The 17,772-nt window shown below is 34.7% G+C and overlaps 2 protein-coding genes across 2 annotated transcripts; one reads left to right on the top strand and one right to left on the bottom strand.

Annotated features, from left to right (window-relative positions):
* On the top strand, window positions 1-5,946 carry LOC108214959 (protein SGT1 homolog). The gene is made up of 10 exons (XM_017387232.2): window positions 1-286; window positions 874-943; window positions 1,125-1,249; window positions 1,871-2,036; window positions 3,769-3,865; window positions 4,244-4,309; window positions 4,584-4,722; window positions 5,151-5,230; window positions 5,308-5,412; window positions 5,629-5,946. The coding sequence occupies exons 1-10, from the start codon at window positions 109-111 to the stop codon at window positions 5,734-5,736; spliced, it is 1,134 nt and encodes a 377-aa protein (XP_017242721.1). The 5' UTR covers window positions 1-108; the 3' UTR covers window positions 5,737-5,946.
* A 914-nt stretch (window positions 5,947-6,860) lies between these two features.
* On the bottom strand, window positions 6,861-9,039 carry LOC108210995 (ABC transporter G family member 8). Its single transcript, XM_017382470.2, has one exon. It carries the CDS (start codon window positions 8,910-8,912, stop codon window positions 7,047-7,049), a length of 1,866 nt encoding a protein of 621 aa, XP_017237959.1. The 5' UTR covers window positions 8,913-9,039; the 3' UTR covers window positions 6,861-7,046.
* Between the last annotated feature and the right edge of the window lie 8,733 nt (window positions 9,040-17,772).

Raw genomic sequence — 17,772 nt, 5'->3', positions numbered from 1 at the left:
ACAACGCTTCATATCCCTCTTACAATTTTACCCACATAATTATCCCTAAACATCAACTCCACTCCACCCCAAAATATTTGATAATAATAATCTCTCTAAGATCAATCAATGGCTGCTACTGCCGCAACGACGTCGGATCTGGAAGGCAAGGCCAAGGGAGCTTTCATCGACGACCACTTCGAACTAGCTGTTGACTTGTACACACAAGCCATCGCTCTAAGTCCAAATCATCCCGAACTTTTCGCCGATCGTGCTCAGGCCAATATTAAACTCCTTCATTTCACTGGTAACCCTAGCTTACTTGTTCCATTGTTTTTACTTCGTATTTTGTTAGAGAGCTACTATGTTTGATTTTATTAACTGTTCTGTAATCACTTGTTTGAATTATTGAATTATTGTTGCGTATGTGTACTGTAACCAGCTAGCTAAACTAAGTCCGATTTAATTACTCTAATCAGTTTCTGTGACTCTGCTCATGTCTCCTTTATTGTCGACTTCGAAAAGAATAGATGCTTACTCGCGCTTAACCGATGCAGATGCTTTTTATAATTTTAGAAAAGGAATTACACGATATAATTAATATTGTGTTGTTTTGACTTAACTTAGTTATACGTCTCTGCTCTTTGAAATGATATAATTATGTACTTGAAAATTAAAATCAGTAATTGGATGTAACTAGTGAAGGGATTAAATTGGTTACATGTTTTTGTAATTACTATGAGATAGTGTTGTTAATTAATTTTTGGATGTACGTGCAAAGTTGTATCTAATTTCTGATTATTTTTTTTTGAATAATTAAGTTGCTTTATTTATATAGAGGTTATTGTAATGCAATTGTTTGATTGGATTAGTTGAATTATATGACTTGTGCAGAGGCTGTTGCTGATGCGAACAGAGCAATTGAAATAGATCCCTCTATGGCTAAAGCATATTTGCGTAAAGGGTGAGTTGCTTTGTATTTTGGTATCTGTTGATATATTTTCTTTTTCAGAGAACTTTCATCGTAGCAGGATTATGTGTTCTATAGTTATTTACCTTTTTCAACGTTATCTTTTTCTTCAATATACAATGATTTTGGTGAGTATGCGTCAAGTAATTTTATAGATTGGTGTTTATTCATGCAGTATTGCCTGTTTGAAGCTTGAAGAATATCAGACTGCTAAGGCTGCCTTGGAAAAGGGTGCATCATTGGCATCAGGAGATCCAAGATTTGTTAATCTGATCAAAGAGTGTGATGAGTGTATCGCAGGTAATGGTGTTTTTTAACATCAACTTTAGGTTTAGGGAAACGGTTCTATAAAAATTGAGTGGAGCTTAGGAGAACTACCAATCCATAGTGATCCCGCCCGATGTTTATTTGAATATCCATGGCTTTATCGACCTGCCCACTGAAATATACTAGTACTAATGCTAGCTACCTATTGCTATATTTTTGCACCAAGAGTTTTGTTGCTGATATAGAACTCACATTCCAATGCCTGACTATATTAAAAACTGTTTTTATTACCTAAAGTAGAACCTGGATTTCATTTGAGCATTTCCTGCCATTTTCAGGGATAGCAACAGCTATCTTTAGCTTTGAATAAAGAACCAAGTTTGTGTTAGTTATAGCACCAGTTTAGAACTTCCTTGCATCTGCTCTTGCCAAAAATTTTGTGCCTTATGTTGAGATTTGGGGTCTGCTTGTTACCTGTCATACAGAGTTGACAATAGTTATCGTGATTTTGTTGTTGCACTTATAAGATCAGTTTGTAAAGGGTCTGATCTGTTGAATGTGACTGGTTATACGTTTATTATGGTCAAACAAAGGTTATGTTCGAAAGGGGATATGTAATTTGTAATCTGTCGACAACTTTGGTTGCTTATGCAGAGGAAAACAGTCTGCTATCAGAACAGTCAGTGATAACATCCTCCACTGACAATGTTGCATCTGGATCTGATACATTGGACAAAACTTTTCCTCCCAGTAGTATGGAGCCAGGCAATAACTTGTCTGATCAGGCCATCGAGGCAGAATTACCCAAACCAAAATACAGGTAATTACGAATATCTGTGTTAATAAGCTTTGCAAGTTCTATGCAGTATTGGGTTTACATTATTTTCACTAATATATAGAGATCATTAATAGTTAACGATAGTGTACATGAATTCTGCTTGAAAGAGTCTAGATACATTATAATTTATTTGCTAAATCATGAAAAGTCATGTTTACTCTAGGGCTGCTCATGGGTTGTCCAACCCGTTCAAACCAACCCAACCCAACCTTGAACTAGGCCGACTAACCCGACCCATTCCAAACCGTGGGTTAATTGGGTTGATTTTTGGTTGAGCCGTTTATAATGGGTTGGGTCGAAATATGACTTTTAAAAACCCTAAACCAACCCAATCCGGTCAAAATATATCTTTAACACTCTGATACTCCCTCCGTTTCTTTATTCTTTTCTCGTTTGATACGTCAAGACTGTTCATAACATGAGACTAATTACTAATTTACGTCTAATCTATAAGACTAAATATAGTCGTGAGTGATCTTGTTGGATTCGTATTCACGAAACTTTAATACAATGAAGTTTTTATATTTAATACTAATACAAAATTAATGATATTAAGGATCAAAAGTGTGTATTGGCAAACGTGCTAGAGAGAAACAGGAAAAGTAATAAGAGACGGAGGGAGTAGAATATTTTTGGTTGCTTACGGAACTATATTTACTTATTTGATGATAGAATGTGCAGTGAGTGTAGTGCAGTGTGCAGAAACAATTAGAAATAAAGCTTTATAGTTCAAATCAAACGACTCACATTGCTAGTTCTTATGATTATATATCATGGCAGAAACATGATTTTTAATAGTTATTAGTGTATTAAGATTCAGCTGTCCACCTTAGTATGAAGAGAATACTTGCACTCTAAAAGCACCTGATATTTTGTATCGGTGCAGTGTCCTATGTTATTGCTAATTGTATACAACAAAATGGTGCAAAACATATTTTGGATTATGCTTATCTTGCAAATTTTTCAACCCGATCAACCCTACCCTAACCAACCCAACCCGTCATACAATTAGTAGGGTTGGGTTTCTAATTCTTTTTATGATTAATGGGTTAAATTTTTCTAACCCGTACTAAATGGGTTGGGTCGCTTGAATGGTCGAAACCGGCCCAACCCAGCCCATGACGTAAATTAGTAATTAGTCTCATGTTATGAACAGTCTCGACGTATCAAACGAGAAAAGAATAAAGAAACGGAGGGAGTATCAGAGTGTTAAAGATATATTTTGACCGGATTGGGTTGGTTTAGGGTTTTTAAAAGTCATATTTCGCCCATTATAAACGGCTCAACCAAAAATCAACCCAATTAACCCACGGTTTGGAATGGGTCGGGTTAGTCGGCCTAGTTCAAGGTTGGGTTGGTTTGAACGGGTTGGACAACCCATGAGCAGCCCTATCCCACAGTGGGTGCGAAAAGAAATGGAAGGGAAGCTCATGGAGGGGTTAGCAGTTCTTTTGTTTGCCACAATGGCTTCACTAAATTTCTACAAACCTTCACAATTTGACTATCACCATTTTCTTAATGTTGTATTGCTAGTCATTCATGGTTTGTCCCGTTTTCTCAAAAATTAGCACTACTAGAATCCCGAAACTCTTTTTATTATTTTGAGCACAATCTGGAGACTTGAATATGTGCTATTTGCATTGTCTTTGATAGGCAATGAAGATGTCGTTTTCTCACTGCTTATGGTGTCAATTTCCATGTTGAATATGTACAGGCATGAATTTTATCAGAAACCAGAGGAAGTGGTTGTGACTATCTTTGCGAAGGGTGTACCAGCTAGTAGTGTTGATATTGAATTCGGCGAGCAAATAGTACACTTCTGTTGCTCAACTTCTTTTGCTTGAAAATCCTAATAATGATTATATTCCTCTGGGTCAAAGGGATTGGGGTTTGTTACTTTTTTTTTCACAATTAACCATTTTGCACGCCAACAAGCGATATTATATATGAATTTTGAAAACCAAATATGCTGTAAGAAGCTATATTTGTGTAATATTGAATATTCAATTATCAGGTTTTTTAAGAATAATTATGAATCTTAAGTCTAATTGATTCGATAAAATCAAACTAAAACCACTTTTGTTGAAACATGGGGATATGTACTTGTATTCTTATTAGAAAGAATGCCTTTCCTCTCTATCTGAGAGTGGTAGATGATATTCAAAATATTTCTTCTTGTTGCTTTGCAGATAAGTGTTACCATAGATTCATCTGGTGAAGATACATACATCTTTCAACCTCGCCTATTTGGAAAGGTAATACTGTAGATGCACATTTTACTCAATTGTGAACTTGTTAAGATTAGAACATTAAGATGTTGGTGTGGACATATTCTAAGAACTATCACTGTTTTAGAGAAGTCATGAATTTAGATCTGTGTGAAACTGTAATGCTTATTATTGTTCTTGTTCATTAGTAACCTTATACTCTTCATTCTAGCTTATTATCAAGGAAGTCTTGTGATCTTTACTGGACTTTCTGCATTTGTATTGTGCCGAAAACAACCTGATATTTATTTGTGCATAACAGATAGTTCCCGCAAAGTGCAAGTATGAAGTACTATCTACTAAGATTGAAATTCGCCTTGTTAAGGCTGAAGCTATACACTGGACATCTCTCGAGTACAGTAAGAACAATGCAGTTCCTCAGAAGGCATATGTGCCAACTGGTATGTCACGTTGATTGTGTTGACTGTTGAGATATAGGTTTAATTTTCAACACACAAAGTGAATGATGAAACTTTTGTATACCGAACTGAACATAGCTAGTTATCTTAAACACGGAGGCTTAGGGTCAAAGATGCTTTATTGATGAACTTACACAACTTCTGTTTACCTTAAATATAGTTCAAGACTTCAAGGTTATAATTGCACGTGCTAAGGTTATATTGTTCTTTTGGCATAAACATTTAACTAGCTTGTGATTTGCTTGGTGCTTGTGATACTGTAATAGAGTTATGTCAAGGAAGTTGTAAATATGATGTAGCATGTGAAGCAGAATTTGACGGATGACTTTTCTTAGAACAGAGTGCATACATGCCTTTTACTATTGCATGCTACCTGTCATAATTTTTTGTGGGTGATTTACTTTTGATAGGCGCTCAAAGACCTACTTACCCAACCTCTAAACCAAAAACAGTTGACTGGGACAAATTGGAAGCTGAAGTTAAAAAGGAGGTAAATTTGTGATTTGGGACTTGCTTATAATCTGCAAGATTGTTCATGGTTTACTAAGTTTATACTTTGCATTACAGGAAAAAGAAGAAAAGTTGGATGGTGATGCAGCGTTGAACAAATTTTTCAGAGACATATACCAAGATGCTGATGAGGACACTAGAAGAGCTATGAGAAAATCTTTTGTAAGACATAAGTTTATTAAACTTTAATTGTGTTTGGTTGCCACTACTTGGAAGAATTCAATTGTCGGTTTTCGTATCAGTATTACATTTACTGTCTAGTTTGAAATGTTCTTTAAATGTTGACCAAAATAATGTGCTTATTTTCTTGAATTTGGCTATGAAGGTTTATGTGGGACTGGCTATTTATAACATTATGTTATGTTGTCTTTTTTACAGGTCGAGTCAAATGGGACGGTGCTTTCTACGAATTGGAAAGATGTGGGTTCTAAAAAAGTGGAGGGAAGTGCCCCAGATGGCATGGAGATGAGGAGGTGGGAGTACTAGTAATTGAGTATCAATGTTCTTGACCCCTTGTGCTCCTATAAGCTTCGTCACTTCTTATCTGTATTTGAATTAGTTGATACCTATAATCTTTTCTGGAGTGAACTAAAGTTTTGTCTTCAGTTTCTTTGACCTGTAAACATTTCTGTCCTGACTGTCTTCATGATCTTGCAAATGTTTGGGGAAATGGAAGTCTTGGAACTTTTCTTTCAAGTCAGTCTACAGAGAGCAGAAAATTGCTTATGCTGTCAGTTCAAGTTCAGAATTTCAATTTCCCTGCATAAAATTTATGTTTGCCATGTATTGGGTGCTAGTGTATTTGTGTAATGTTATTCTGTGGAGTAATTGTAACGACCTGCCATTTCGAAATACTCTAAAACTGTAGTCGGTAGAATCTAATTAGATTTTGTTGTAGGTATATTAGCGTTGAAATTTAAGTAACTCCCTTGGTTGAGGCTAAATATATAGAATGCACCGAATACAATTGTAAAGACGTCCAAATATTCTGGGAGGATTCGAAGGTTCGAACATTATTGAGTTGCTGAGTTATGTAGAATCTGGTATACCTGGCAGTGTAGCTGTGTAGATTTGAATTAGAGTGGGCTTAAGCATAGTCACAGGATGGATTCGGAGAATACAATAATAGAAGTTCACGTTGCAAATATAAAGTATGATAGGAAGTAGAACCCGTGAACAAATGCAGAATAGATAGCACAGCTAACAAACAAAACCTTGTTTGTTTTCATTGTATTCCTTTTTTCCTTGTATTTTCCAAGGCATCTTCTGTTTGATAGATATCCGTGACATGCCATGCCATGCCATGTGTAAAATTTATTAGTGCCTACGTTCCCGTTTTCTAATCCCCGTCCACTTATTTCGGTCACAAAAAAATTATCAGCATTGTGATAAATTACATATCAAATTTATTGATGTTTCTGAGAAATAAAAGTGATGATATAAAATTTATTTATTTTAATTAAATAAAATATGGATTTTGAGTATAGATCCTATGTACATGTACAAATACATAAATATACTGTGCTTTTTAATTTGTAGAACTTAAAACCGTTATATGTCTTTTGTTCACTTAGTAGTCCATGTTACGTGTAACTAGATAGAAGAGAGTATGTCGCAATATATTTGCAATTTCGATGAATGAGTAATATGTTGGGATCTCTGTTTGGATATTCTTGTAAGAACATTGATTCTTGAGGAAACACAAAGCTTGAAATCATTTATACATGAATCAACTTGAACATCTTAGTGATGATTTAGGTGGAGAAACTTGGGAAATTATGCAAGTTTTTGTAGTATCATTTCTTGCATCTAGAGACCCTTCTGATCAAAACCAACAAACAAAGAACACGATAAAAGATGAAGAAACCAATCAATATATAGATGTTTGTCCATCTCTGATTCTCATGGAGTCCTCTCTTGATCATCACATCTCGTCCCGTGAACATACACGTTTTGTTTTCCTCATCGAACCATATCAGACACCTTGACAGCAGACAGGAATACTCATTGATCAGAAGGGCGTCGAGAGCGTATTTGTACATTGAGAAGTAGTGCATGAACACCCAGTACTTAGGCATGTTATCCTGTGAAATGAAGTAGCCGGAGAAGAGAAAGAATCCGGCAAGAAGTATTGTTACGAGTGAGGTTCCAGCAATGTAGTTGGGAGCTACGGAGCTGAGGAACAGAACAAATGAATTGGCCATTAGGACTATAACCCATATGACCAGAACAAAGTAGGCGAATGCTTGCCATGTTGCGCAAAGACCAACCAGGAAGTAAACTGAAGCAGAGTAGAGAATCGCGATGATGAGCAGATAGGGGAGGAAAACCAGCGTATTTGCTATTAGGTATGATGATATCCTGTAAACTCCGCTTGAAGTTTCTCTAAGGATGATCGGTCTCTCGTTGATGAAGATTGGCAGAGTTTCGGTTGTAGAGGAAAGAAGAAAGGTGAGAGTGAATGCAAAGAGTCCTAATCTCTTCTCTATTCCTGTCTTGTCGAAACCTATATTGATGTAGATTGTTCCTAGAACGAGTCCTACACCGAGAGCCTGCAATGTATTGGTCAGGAGGAGCTGTTTTGTTCTGTAAATGATCTTCAAGAACCTGTTGTAAAGAATCGCGATTTCATGGAGCCTGGAGCTTTTGTATCTGATCTTTCCTCTTGTTTTGGTTTCAGAACAAGTGAGGATTGAAGGGGTACTTTCTGAAGAAGGCGTGATCGGTTTAGTGACGTTGAGTTGGTTTAGTATTTCCATCGCATATTCTAGTGAGTTGAGCTGTGGAGGGACAGTGAATCCATTGGATAACAAGAAGGCTTCGAGGGAAGAAAGGGTGCCATGATGCACAACTTTCCCTTTTGACAACAAGAGGATTTGATCAATTGTGGACAGAATCTTGAAACTTGGCTGGTGAATTGACAAGATTATGGTCCGGTGACGCGAGTCAGCTATTGATCTCAGTGTCTGCATGACGTTGAAAGCAGAGGTACTGTCGAGCCCTGATGTTGGCTCATCCAGAAGCAACACTGCAGGATCATGGAGGAGGCTGAGGCCAATTGAAACACGGCGACGCTCTCCACCAGATAGGCCTTCTCCCAGCCTTGTATGTGATAAATGTGTTAATCTCAGCTCAGTGAGAAGAGAATTGACAATGACAGAGATCTCAGATGTTTTGGGGTTAAGGAGGCTGGCTGCGAAGGCGAAAGTCTCTGCAACAGTAAGTAGAGGGAGACAAGCATCATGCTGAGGAACATAAGCCGAGAGCTTGCGAAATGAAGAATGATTAAGAGGGGAAGAATTGAGAAGTAAAGTGCCATTTGTTGGGGATGTTCTTGCAGCTAATATGTCCAGAAGGGTGGATTTTCCGGCACCACTTGGGCCTACAATGGCAAGGATTTGAGAGGGATATGCAGTGAGAGTGATGTCTTGTAAGATATAGTTTGGAGGTGTTGGAGTGCAAGTTCTGAAAGAGAATGTGGTGGTGGATTTGGAATAGGAGATTGAAGAAGCTGTGATTTGGTATGTTTTTGGAGGAGGTTTCTGAGGTGATTGTGGATCTGCCATAATTGAGAGGTCTATACACAATTTGCAAGGAGGGAGAATGATTTGTAGGGGAGTCTTGGTTGGTCTTATGCTAGTATCAGATGCAAATCTTTTCATTAAAAATAAACAGGTGGTGCCAAGTGTTTGTTAACTCTAGCTAAGTGAGCAAGTGCTATGAGCTAGACGACTACCAGCAGAGTATAATAAAATGAAGAAAACAGTTGTGCACCATGAGTCTCCCGGGTTCAGGCAACCTTAGCTTTACGGGTCCGGATCCATGACAAGCAATTTTAGGGGAATGCACGAGGTCACGTCACCCTATCCGCGTTCTAGACAATCATTTTAGTGATTTCACCGATATATTTATGAGTGACTCGGTTTGGCAGGGGAAATGCCATTTTATCTTATCAGTATATCTTGTCATGGTCCATAAGAATAATTGAGATGACCTTGAAAACAATTTTGCACACTTTATGTAATCTCTAGACACCTGTTATTTTTAATGACGGGAATTTTGTGCACCGAATACTCGACAGGTTCGCTAATCGCTACATGTTCAAGTGCAACCGCATAGGTGCCAAAATATATGATGAAAAAGAAGATTTGGAAGAACAATTGCGACAAGGCAATAAATAAAAATGGCATTTTGTTGGGAAAGAACAATCATGTGAAGGACTTAAAGTTTAAAGTTTGATCTGAAAATAGAATACAAACAGGAGCGATGACAGGTACATGATACATGGGTGAAGAAAGGGGTGTGTTGAGGTGAAAAACGAGAGAACACAACCTCCCAAGAATAAGGTCACGAGATCACAGTTCCGTCTCATATATAAACAAACATACATGTATATATATTGCTGTGTGTGTATTTATATCTACTTCTGCGGAGCTACAAGTAGACCAAGTGGTGCCAGATGCATGTACGTATGTGTGTATTTCTACGTGAGTATCGCCAGTTCGCCACACATACTCTGCATGCAAATGAGGACGAAATTTAAATTATCTGGACCGTAAATGAGAGTGGCGCTACCGATGCTTAAAATGGAATCATAGAATAAATAAGATTATGCTGCAGAACTTTATATTTTACATAAATTTTCAAGATCTATATTTAAATACTTTTTTTGTATTGTTGTGTGTGTTCAGAAGTAAATTTCAAAATATAATACATAAATAGAAAAAAAGTTTCATGTGCATTTCTTCCGCAGAACCTTAACTAATACTAAAAATCCTAATTAATACTAGAAATAATATAAAAATCTTCTGATTTTTTTTTCTAATAGTTCTCTCTTAAACATGACTAAGCAAATGAACCAAGGTTTTTCGTTCGAGCTCTAAGCTCAATCACAGATTCCAATCAAGTTCACAGAGGAGAACTTGTCCTCAGTGAGTCATTAACCTTTATAGTTTTTGCATATCTCTATTATATTTTTAATAAATTAGCTTGCCCTCGTGATCGTAGAGCTGGAAGTTTCCTGACACAAATTCGAGTCCAGCTCCTACTAGTTTTTTTTCTTAAATCTATATTGATAAACGTCATATACAGTAATGAAAATATGACCGGCAGTATTATTTTTTGTCCGAGACTAAAATTCTATCTCCGTCTGATTTCTTAAAAATATATAAATAGGTGCCAAAGCGAAGTGAAGAAGAAAAAAGAAAGAATTTAAGGAGCAAGACGACATGCATTGCTTTAAATGAATTAAACCCGTGATCATTTGTTATGGATCAGTTGGTCGACTTGTGACAATGTTGTCAACGACTCCCTTATCTAAACTTTCCTCTTACTGTTTTCCCAATTTTATTTCTTTAGTACTTGATTTAAAAGGAGTAAAATAGAGTATATTTTATAATCAATTACAGCCCTGAATCCTGATAGATATATGCTAGACAGGGCGGGCTCAATCAAATTTGAGGCCTTAAACAAAACTTAAAAATGAGACCCATGCATATTTATATATAATTTTTTTAATATATAAAATCCTTAATTTAATATTGAATGTTGAATGATGAAGATGAGAAAGGTAAAAAAAGATTATAATAGTTTAGTATCTTACACTAGAGCAGTGAGGAAGAGTTATGAACAAATGCACACATAGTGAAAGCTTAAAAGACAAACTGAACCAGTAATTTTTTGTTCTTAATATTTTATCATTTATATAGATAAAAAAAAAGATCTTAGTAACTTTAATATTGATAATAACCTTTACTTTAATAAACTTGATATTACATTTAGCTAGCAAAATTATTTATGACACATACTTGTCTTTAGACTTCTTTTACGTCTGTTGTTTTTCTTTTTTATATTTGATTTTATACATTTCGTACATGATATACATTAATAAATGTAATAATATTTTCATCATAATTATTAGTGATATATATATATATATATATATTTTTAATTTTTTTGAACAAATATTTATATAAATACGATAAATATTATTTATAGAAACATGATAAAGATAATTTATATTTCAAAAATCTTCAATGAAATGATAAATTATTTAATTATTCTCATTTCTAAATAATAAGTCATTTTTTAATATTAATTAAATATATTAAAAAATAAAATAGTTTGATAATATTAGTTTTCAATAAATTTTTTAATAAAACAAATATGAATATTTGTGTATGTATATAAGGAGTTTTAAAATTTTGGGGCCCTTTTTTGTTTGGGGGCTCTGAGCAACTGCTTAGTTTGCTTTAAGAAAGAGCCGGCCCTGATGCTAGACTGCCTAGACAGATGTTGCACGGTCAATGATCGCTAAGAGCAAGTCCAAGAGTGCGCCATAAAATCATGTCCTAAATAAAAATTTAAGGCATTTGAAGTAAAATGGTGCTCCAACAATGTCCCAGTGGTGCCTCAAAACACTTGAACATCTAACAAATGTCTTATTTCTGAGGCACAATCATGCATACCCTAAACCATTTCTATTAATAAAATATTAGCTTACTCACATTCCAACACACCTCTCTTCTTTTTTTTTTTCACTTCCCTCCAACAATAATTCAAATATACTATTATTTAAATAATAAGGCATAATAATAAGGCATATTGTTGGAATTGTTATATTAAAATGATGTCATAAATCCCTAAGACATTATTTATTATTATTATATATAGGGCACTTTCTAGGATATTGTTGGACTTGCGTCTTAAATTTTTTGACTTGGCACAACTATTAAAATGTGCAATTATTAGGTTATACTATCATTAATGTAAGTTTTTTTTTTTTCCAATTTTGTCCATCAAACTACCATGAATAAATTTTAATGAGAGTTCAAAGATAAAGGTATTGAAGTAAAAAAAGATATACACTTGTATTGTGAACATAAGTAATTATATATGTGACATTTAACTTGAAATTCAAACCTATCAAAAAACGACACTTAAAAAGGAATGGAAGGAGTAATTGAATCTCTCGTACAGAACGGACACTTTCAATTTTACAATCGAGTTGGATCAGATTTCTCGTGTCTGATATTGTCGTCGTTGTGGCTATTTGGAAGTTTCTTTTAACTGATGACGAAGTATTGTTTGGAATTTCTAAATTTGAATTTAAAATTATTGGGCCGATGAATAATCCTACCAATACAGCCTACCCAATTATTGGGACTTTGGGTTGTTTTCAGCATGAGGGTAAAGTTAAGCCCATAAAGTATTCAAACTATTTTGTGAGACGAAGAATCAAATGAGAGTGAGACTGTCCGCCCTAACAAACCAGGGTTTATGGGCACTTGTCGTACGCGAGATGTATGAACGACATGAAAATAATTTTGTGTTTGTGTTTATGTTTTTGGCACACGACACGAAAATATACGAATACGAATATGAAAGTACACGACTTAATTTTATGTCGGTTTTTGGTTTATCCATCAGGAACACGACACGATACGAAGTACATGATATAATTAATTAATTATAATAATAGATAATTAATAATAAATAGTAATAACATGATTTATCATATATAATTTAATTGTAATAATAGTTTTTATAAATAACATAGGTATAATATCAAATACCACAGTAAAAGCTCTATAAATTAATAATGTCGGGATTGGAGAAATTTATTAATTTAGAGAGTTATTAATTTATCGATAAAATAATAATTATTAATTTAAAGTGTTTTTAACCGATTATACTGTACATATCAAACAAAAAGACATATTGTAAATTAATATACTAAACAAAAAGATAAATTAGTCTATACATATTAAAATTAAATTGCAGCGAATCTTGGGACCCAACGTAAATTAGTAACTAATGTGTTCATATATGTATTGGAAATCAATAATGATTTTTGAAGTACTATACAGTAAATGTAAACAGGAGAAATAAATTTGTTCAATGTATTTTTAAGCAAGTTTGGGATATATATGTTAGAGTATTTAAACTATATCTCATAATATGATTTCTCATCTAAAAGGTGTTGCGAAATCTAAAAGAAAAACAGACAACTATTGAATCATATTTCAATAAAGTATAATATATTTTTTTTCCAGTTTTTATGAATTATTAATTTATGATTTTCTTGGGACCAAAAATTATAAAGGGTTCTCCAATAAAATTATTATCTTATTATTTTATCGAGTTTTTCAATTTTTTACATTGGCCCAAGTCAGGACCGGACAAATTTATTATTATAGAGAGTTTATTAATTTACCGAGTATTAATTTAAAGAGTTTTGACTGTATATAAAATTTAATTAAATAATAATATTTAAAATACTAAAATGTAATTTAATATTCTATATTTCGTTCCGTGTACTTTTCGTGTATATTTCATTTCGTGTATATTTCGTGTTCAATTCGTATCGTATATTTTTAAGCATACAAAAATTTTGTATATTTCGTATCATGTCGTGTTATTTGGTGTCAGTGTTCGTGTTTGGATTTCAGGTACACGAATTCATTTTGTGTCGTGTTCGTGTTTGTGTACAATGTACACGACACGAAAACTATACGCCACGAATTGTCAGGTCTAACTTATTTCGTAAAAATAAGCACGAATTCATGGCTTGAAGCTTATAATTTGTTGATGAGCCACACTCAATACCAACCCCTACACCAACATTGCAAGCAAATCAAACAATATTCAACCTAGAGTATTGATTATTGAAGGAGTTCTCGGATGAAATCGACAGAGATTACTGCGCCATTATCGAAGGAAAAAAAAGATTGACATGTGAGATATACATTTCATTGAAATTTCATCCAAGAGACGTTCCAATAATCCAGTGGCGGAACCAGGAGTAATAGTTTGGGGGGGCTGAAATATTTTTTCATCTATACTTGCATAAATAGCTTATTCGATATATATCATCATACTATCATGCATCTCTCATCCTATCACGCTAATAAGTCTTGATCGTTTTATAGCAGAAAAATTTCTCTCAACAATAGCAATAACAACAGGTAAAACTAGAGCTAACTCAACCAGAAGATAAACTAAGAGATAAGCAGTATGTCCGTGTGTCTTAACCGTCATGACAGAAAGATTTCTTATACTTTGAAGTCCGGATTAATCTTTATCCGCTCTCACATCATAGATAAACTTGTCTAACTCATTTGATAACAACTCCAGGTCTAGTAAAGAGATATCCTTTGGATAAAATTGTGCAAGGCAAAAAATTAATTCCTAGGATCCAAAGAGCAAATATAAAGTAGTAGCTCTATGTTAGGCTAGTGTCAATTAATTCCTATAAAATTAATTCCTAGGATCCAAAGAGCAAATCATTAGTAATTGCGAAGAAAACTTTTATCAAAAGAACTCTAGAATAGTGTCAATGTGTGCGTATGACTTATGAGAGGCTGAGAGCATGTCCAAAAGATTATTCATATGGGCTCTTTAGCCTAAATTTGAAGAATATAGAGATGAAATGAACTCCAACAAACTCCTAGCAGATATAGATAGAGAGCGCATGTAGGGAATATTGTTGGAGATATTGTGTAATTTACTTCTTAAATAATTAAGAGTTGATTGTTTATATTATTTTTAGAGAAAAGTTAAGGAGTTTGTATAAAATACTTCTCTATGACATTTATAATTCAGCGGGGGCTAAAAAAAATTATACTAACGTCACACTAATTCAGCGGGGGCTGAAAAAAAAATATACATTGTTTTTTCGAGGTTAGGGGGGCTCTAGCATCCTCTAGCCCCCCTCTGGTTCCGCCACTGCAATAATCGGAACGCTTACGAGGATGCAAACTGTTTCATTGGAAAATGTTTTTTGGAACCTATCACGAGTCCTTGACATTTTCTTGTTTGAGAGATCAAAATCATGTAACCAGAGACTCAGAGAGTATGAAGCTGTGAGGGATCAAAATCATGTAAAGAAATCCTGATTTAACAGACCTCTTATAGTATCTACTTGAACAAAAAACACAAGAAACATATTACTCTGCAAACACTATTCTCCACTTTGACAATCTCATAAACAGCTTCTCAATTCCACTAATTTCCTTTTCTATGTTCTAATGCTAATATAAAAGTTTCAGGGCTTCATACTGCATCCCCTACTTTATTTTGCCTTCGCATAACACATTCACTTGCACATCTCGAAAACACTGTACATTCTGAAATCCAAAAATTATTAATCAGAACCGAATCAAATGATTAGAACAAATATAATTTCTTGATCAAAACATATGCAGTCAAACCGTCAGAAATTAATAGTCTCCGGACCAGAGAGTAGCTCATTTGGAGAATTATTGTTAGAATATATAATATGATCATGTTAAACATGACACCTCGAAATTTTTAAATAATTAATTACTTAACATGATATTAAAATTCAGGCTCACGAAAAACCCCTAATATTCTCATAATTGAAGGACACAATTCAGAAGCAGTCATTTATCGAAAATTTAATTTCACCGCCAATTAGCTTTATATACCTTGAGAAATAGTTGAAAACGACGAGGACGAAGAAGAAGAACTGTACGATCTCTTGCAATGGAGAATCGCGCTTTGTATACCATCCTGTTGTTGCAAAGCCGAGTCATCTCTCCTGCTTAAAGGCACCGCCACGGTTCTCACGGAAGATTTGCTCTTCATCAAACCTTTACAAACTCCTTTAAACACCGCAGGTGGACTCGCAGACACCGATTGATCGAAAATTCTAATTTTCGAAGCTTGCTTCATCAATTTCACATACTTATTCGACGAAGAATCTCCGGATTTTTGTTTCGTGTTTCGAGAACTGCTCTGTTCCCTCTTCGGAGTTGCCATGATGCAACTAATCTCCGCTGATGATTTCTTATGCCGCAGCATTGAAACCCGAAGCTTCGGAGACGATCGGAGCACTAGAAGTTGTGACCGAGACTTGAAATTTGTTTTCATCTTGCTTAGTGAAAAAACAGTGGCGTTAAAAGCCTTAGAATCCAATTTTGACAAATTTCCGTGATCACATTGTGGATATGTAACGGATACATCGAATGAGTCCTGGTTTACTTCTGGAGCCCGGTTTCGCCAGAATTTGAGCAAGCCGAAGAGCTCCATGGTTCGATTTTTCGGTTGCGGATTCGGGACAGATGCAGTTGTGTGCATATATAGGGAGGCTGAATTTTGTTGGACTTGGGGGAATTGTTTGTGAAGGAAGGTTGGAGGTAATGGAGTGATGGTGGTCTTCGGGGCAAAATATTCTTAGTATGATATTTCAAAGAAAATGTGCAGTAGACTGGAAAAGTGCATGCAAGAAACAAGAGGAAAATGTGGGCGAGTCAATATAATACAAATGCAATTATTCTGTGATTGCTTTTTTGCAGCTATTTCAGTATGAAAACAAATCGATCCACTTTTATATTTTTTATCATTACTTTAATTACTTTAAAAATGTGTAACAAAATTCGAATAAAATGCGTATTCGGCTCACTCAGACTCTTTTGATATGTTTGATATTTATTACTGCTTGTTTGTGATTTTGATATGTTTGATATTTATTACTGCTTGTTGTTGTTTGTGATTTTGATATGTTTGATATTTATTACTGTTTGTTTCTGATGTCACGAGACAACACAAGATAAACCTATCACTTGAACCGTCTGATCGTGCTCACATATTACTGCTTATATTCATGTTATGATCAGGGGCGGATGTAGGAAGAGGCACAGAAGACACGTGTCTCCCTTAAAATTTTTTTTACATTTTTTCATCATTCTAAATTTTACAAAATTATAGAAGTGCCCCCCAAAATTTGAAAATATATAGATGTTTTTCGAAAATTTGTTTGATGCTCTCATAAAATTTTGCGTCTAGATCCTCCCCGGGGTGTGATAACAAAATTCAGAAGGTCCTCTTACAATAATAATGGCATGTAGCCGTTACCCAACAGAACGAGACCGAGCAAGAAAAATGTGAATCGTCCACTGGAGCAGCAGCGGCGCAGAGATTCAGAAAACATTAATGCTACAAGTAGGGATACCAAATTGTACCGGTTTCAGGATGTTGAAGTCTGTTAGGAGCTCGGTTTTCATTTTATCCGAATCAAGTTGAGCCGAATATAAAATTATGAATAATTATTTGAGATTTGATTTATATATATATAGTTATTGTTATCTGATTTTATTTAAATTTAAATTGTATCATATTCAAATTTTATAATAAGTCTTTGACTCGGTTCTAATTTTTTCCTCATGCTTCTCTTCCATATTAGTTAGCTGCCTTCGTCACTCCCTCTCTACACCGATCATATGCCTTCTTTCATAATTTGATCCTTTTCCATTTAATAAAATCCATTCTGTTAAAAAATAATAAGTGATTGTCAAAAGCTTAGTCAAGAAGACTCGCAGAGCTTATCAAGTAAGTCTGGCGAAACTTACTAAGGAAGACTCGTACAGCTTATCGAGGAAGACTTACGATACTTACTAAGGAAGACTCGCATATCTTATCGAGGAAGACTTACGATACTTAGTCGAGAAGATTTGTAATACTTAACCTAGAAGTATTGTAAAGCTTAGTCAGGAAGATTCA

This window comes from Daucus carota, chromosome 3 (assembly GCF_001625215.2).
Source record: "Daucus carota subsp. sativus chromosome 3, DH1 v3.0, whole genome shotgun sequence".
In the NCBI taxonomy this organism is placed as follows: Eukaryota; Viridiplantae; Streptophyta; class Magnoliopsida; order Apiales; family Apiaceae; genus Daucus; species Daucus carota.
The sequence above is the reverse complement of the archived record's forward strand: the minus strand, read 5'-3'. Positions and strand labels throughout refer to the sequence as shown.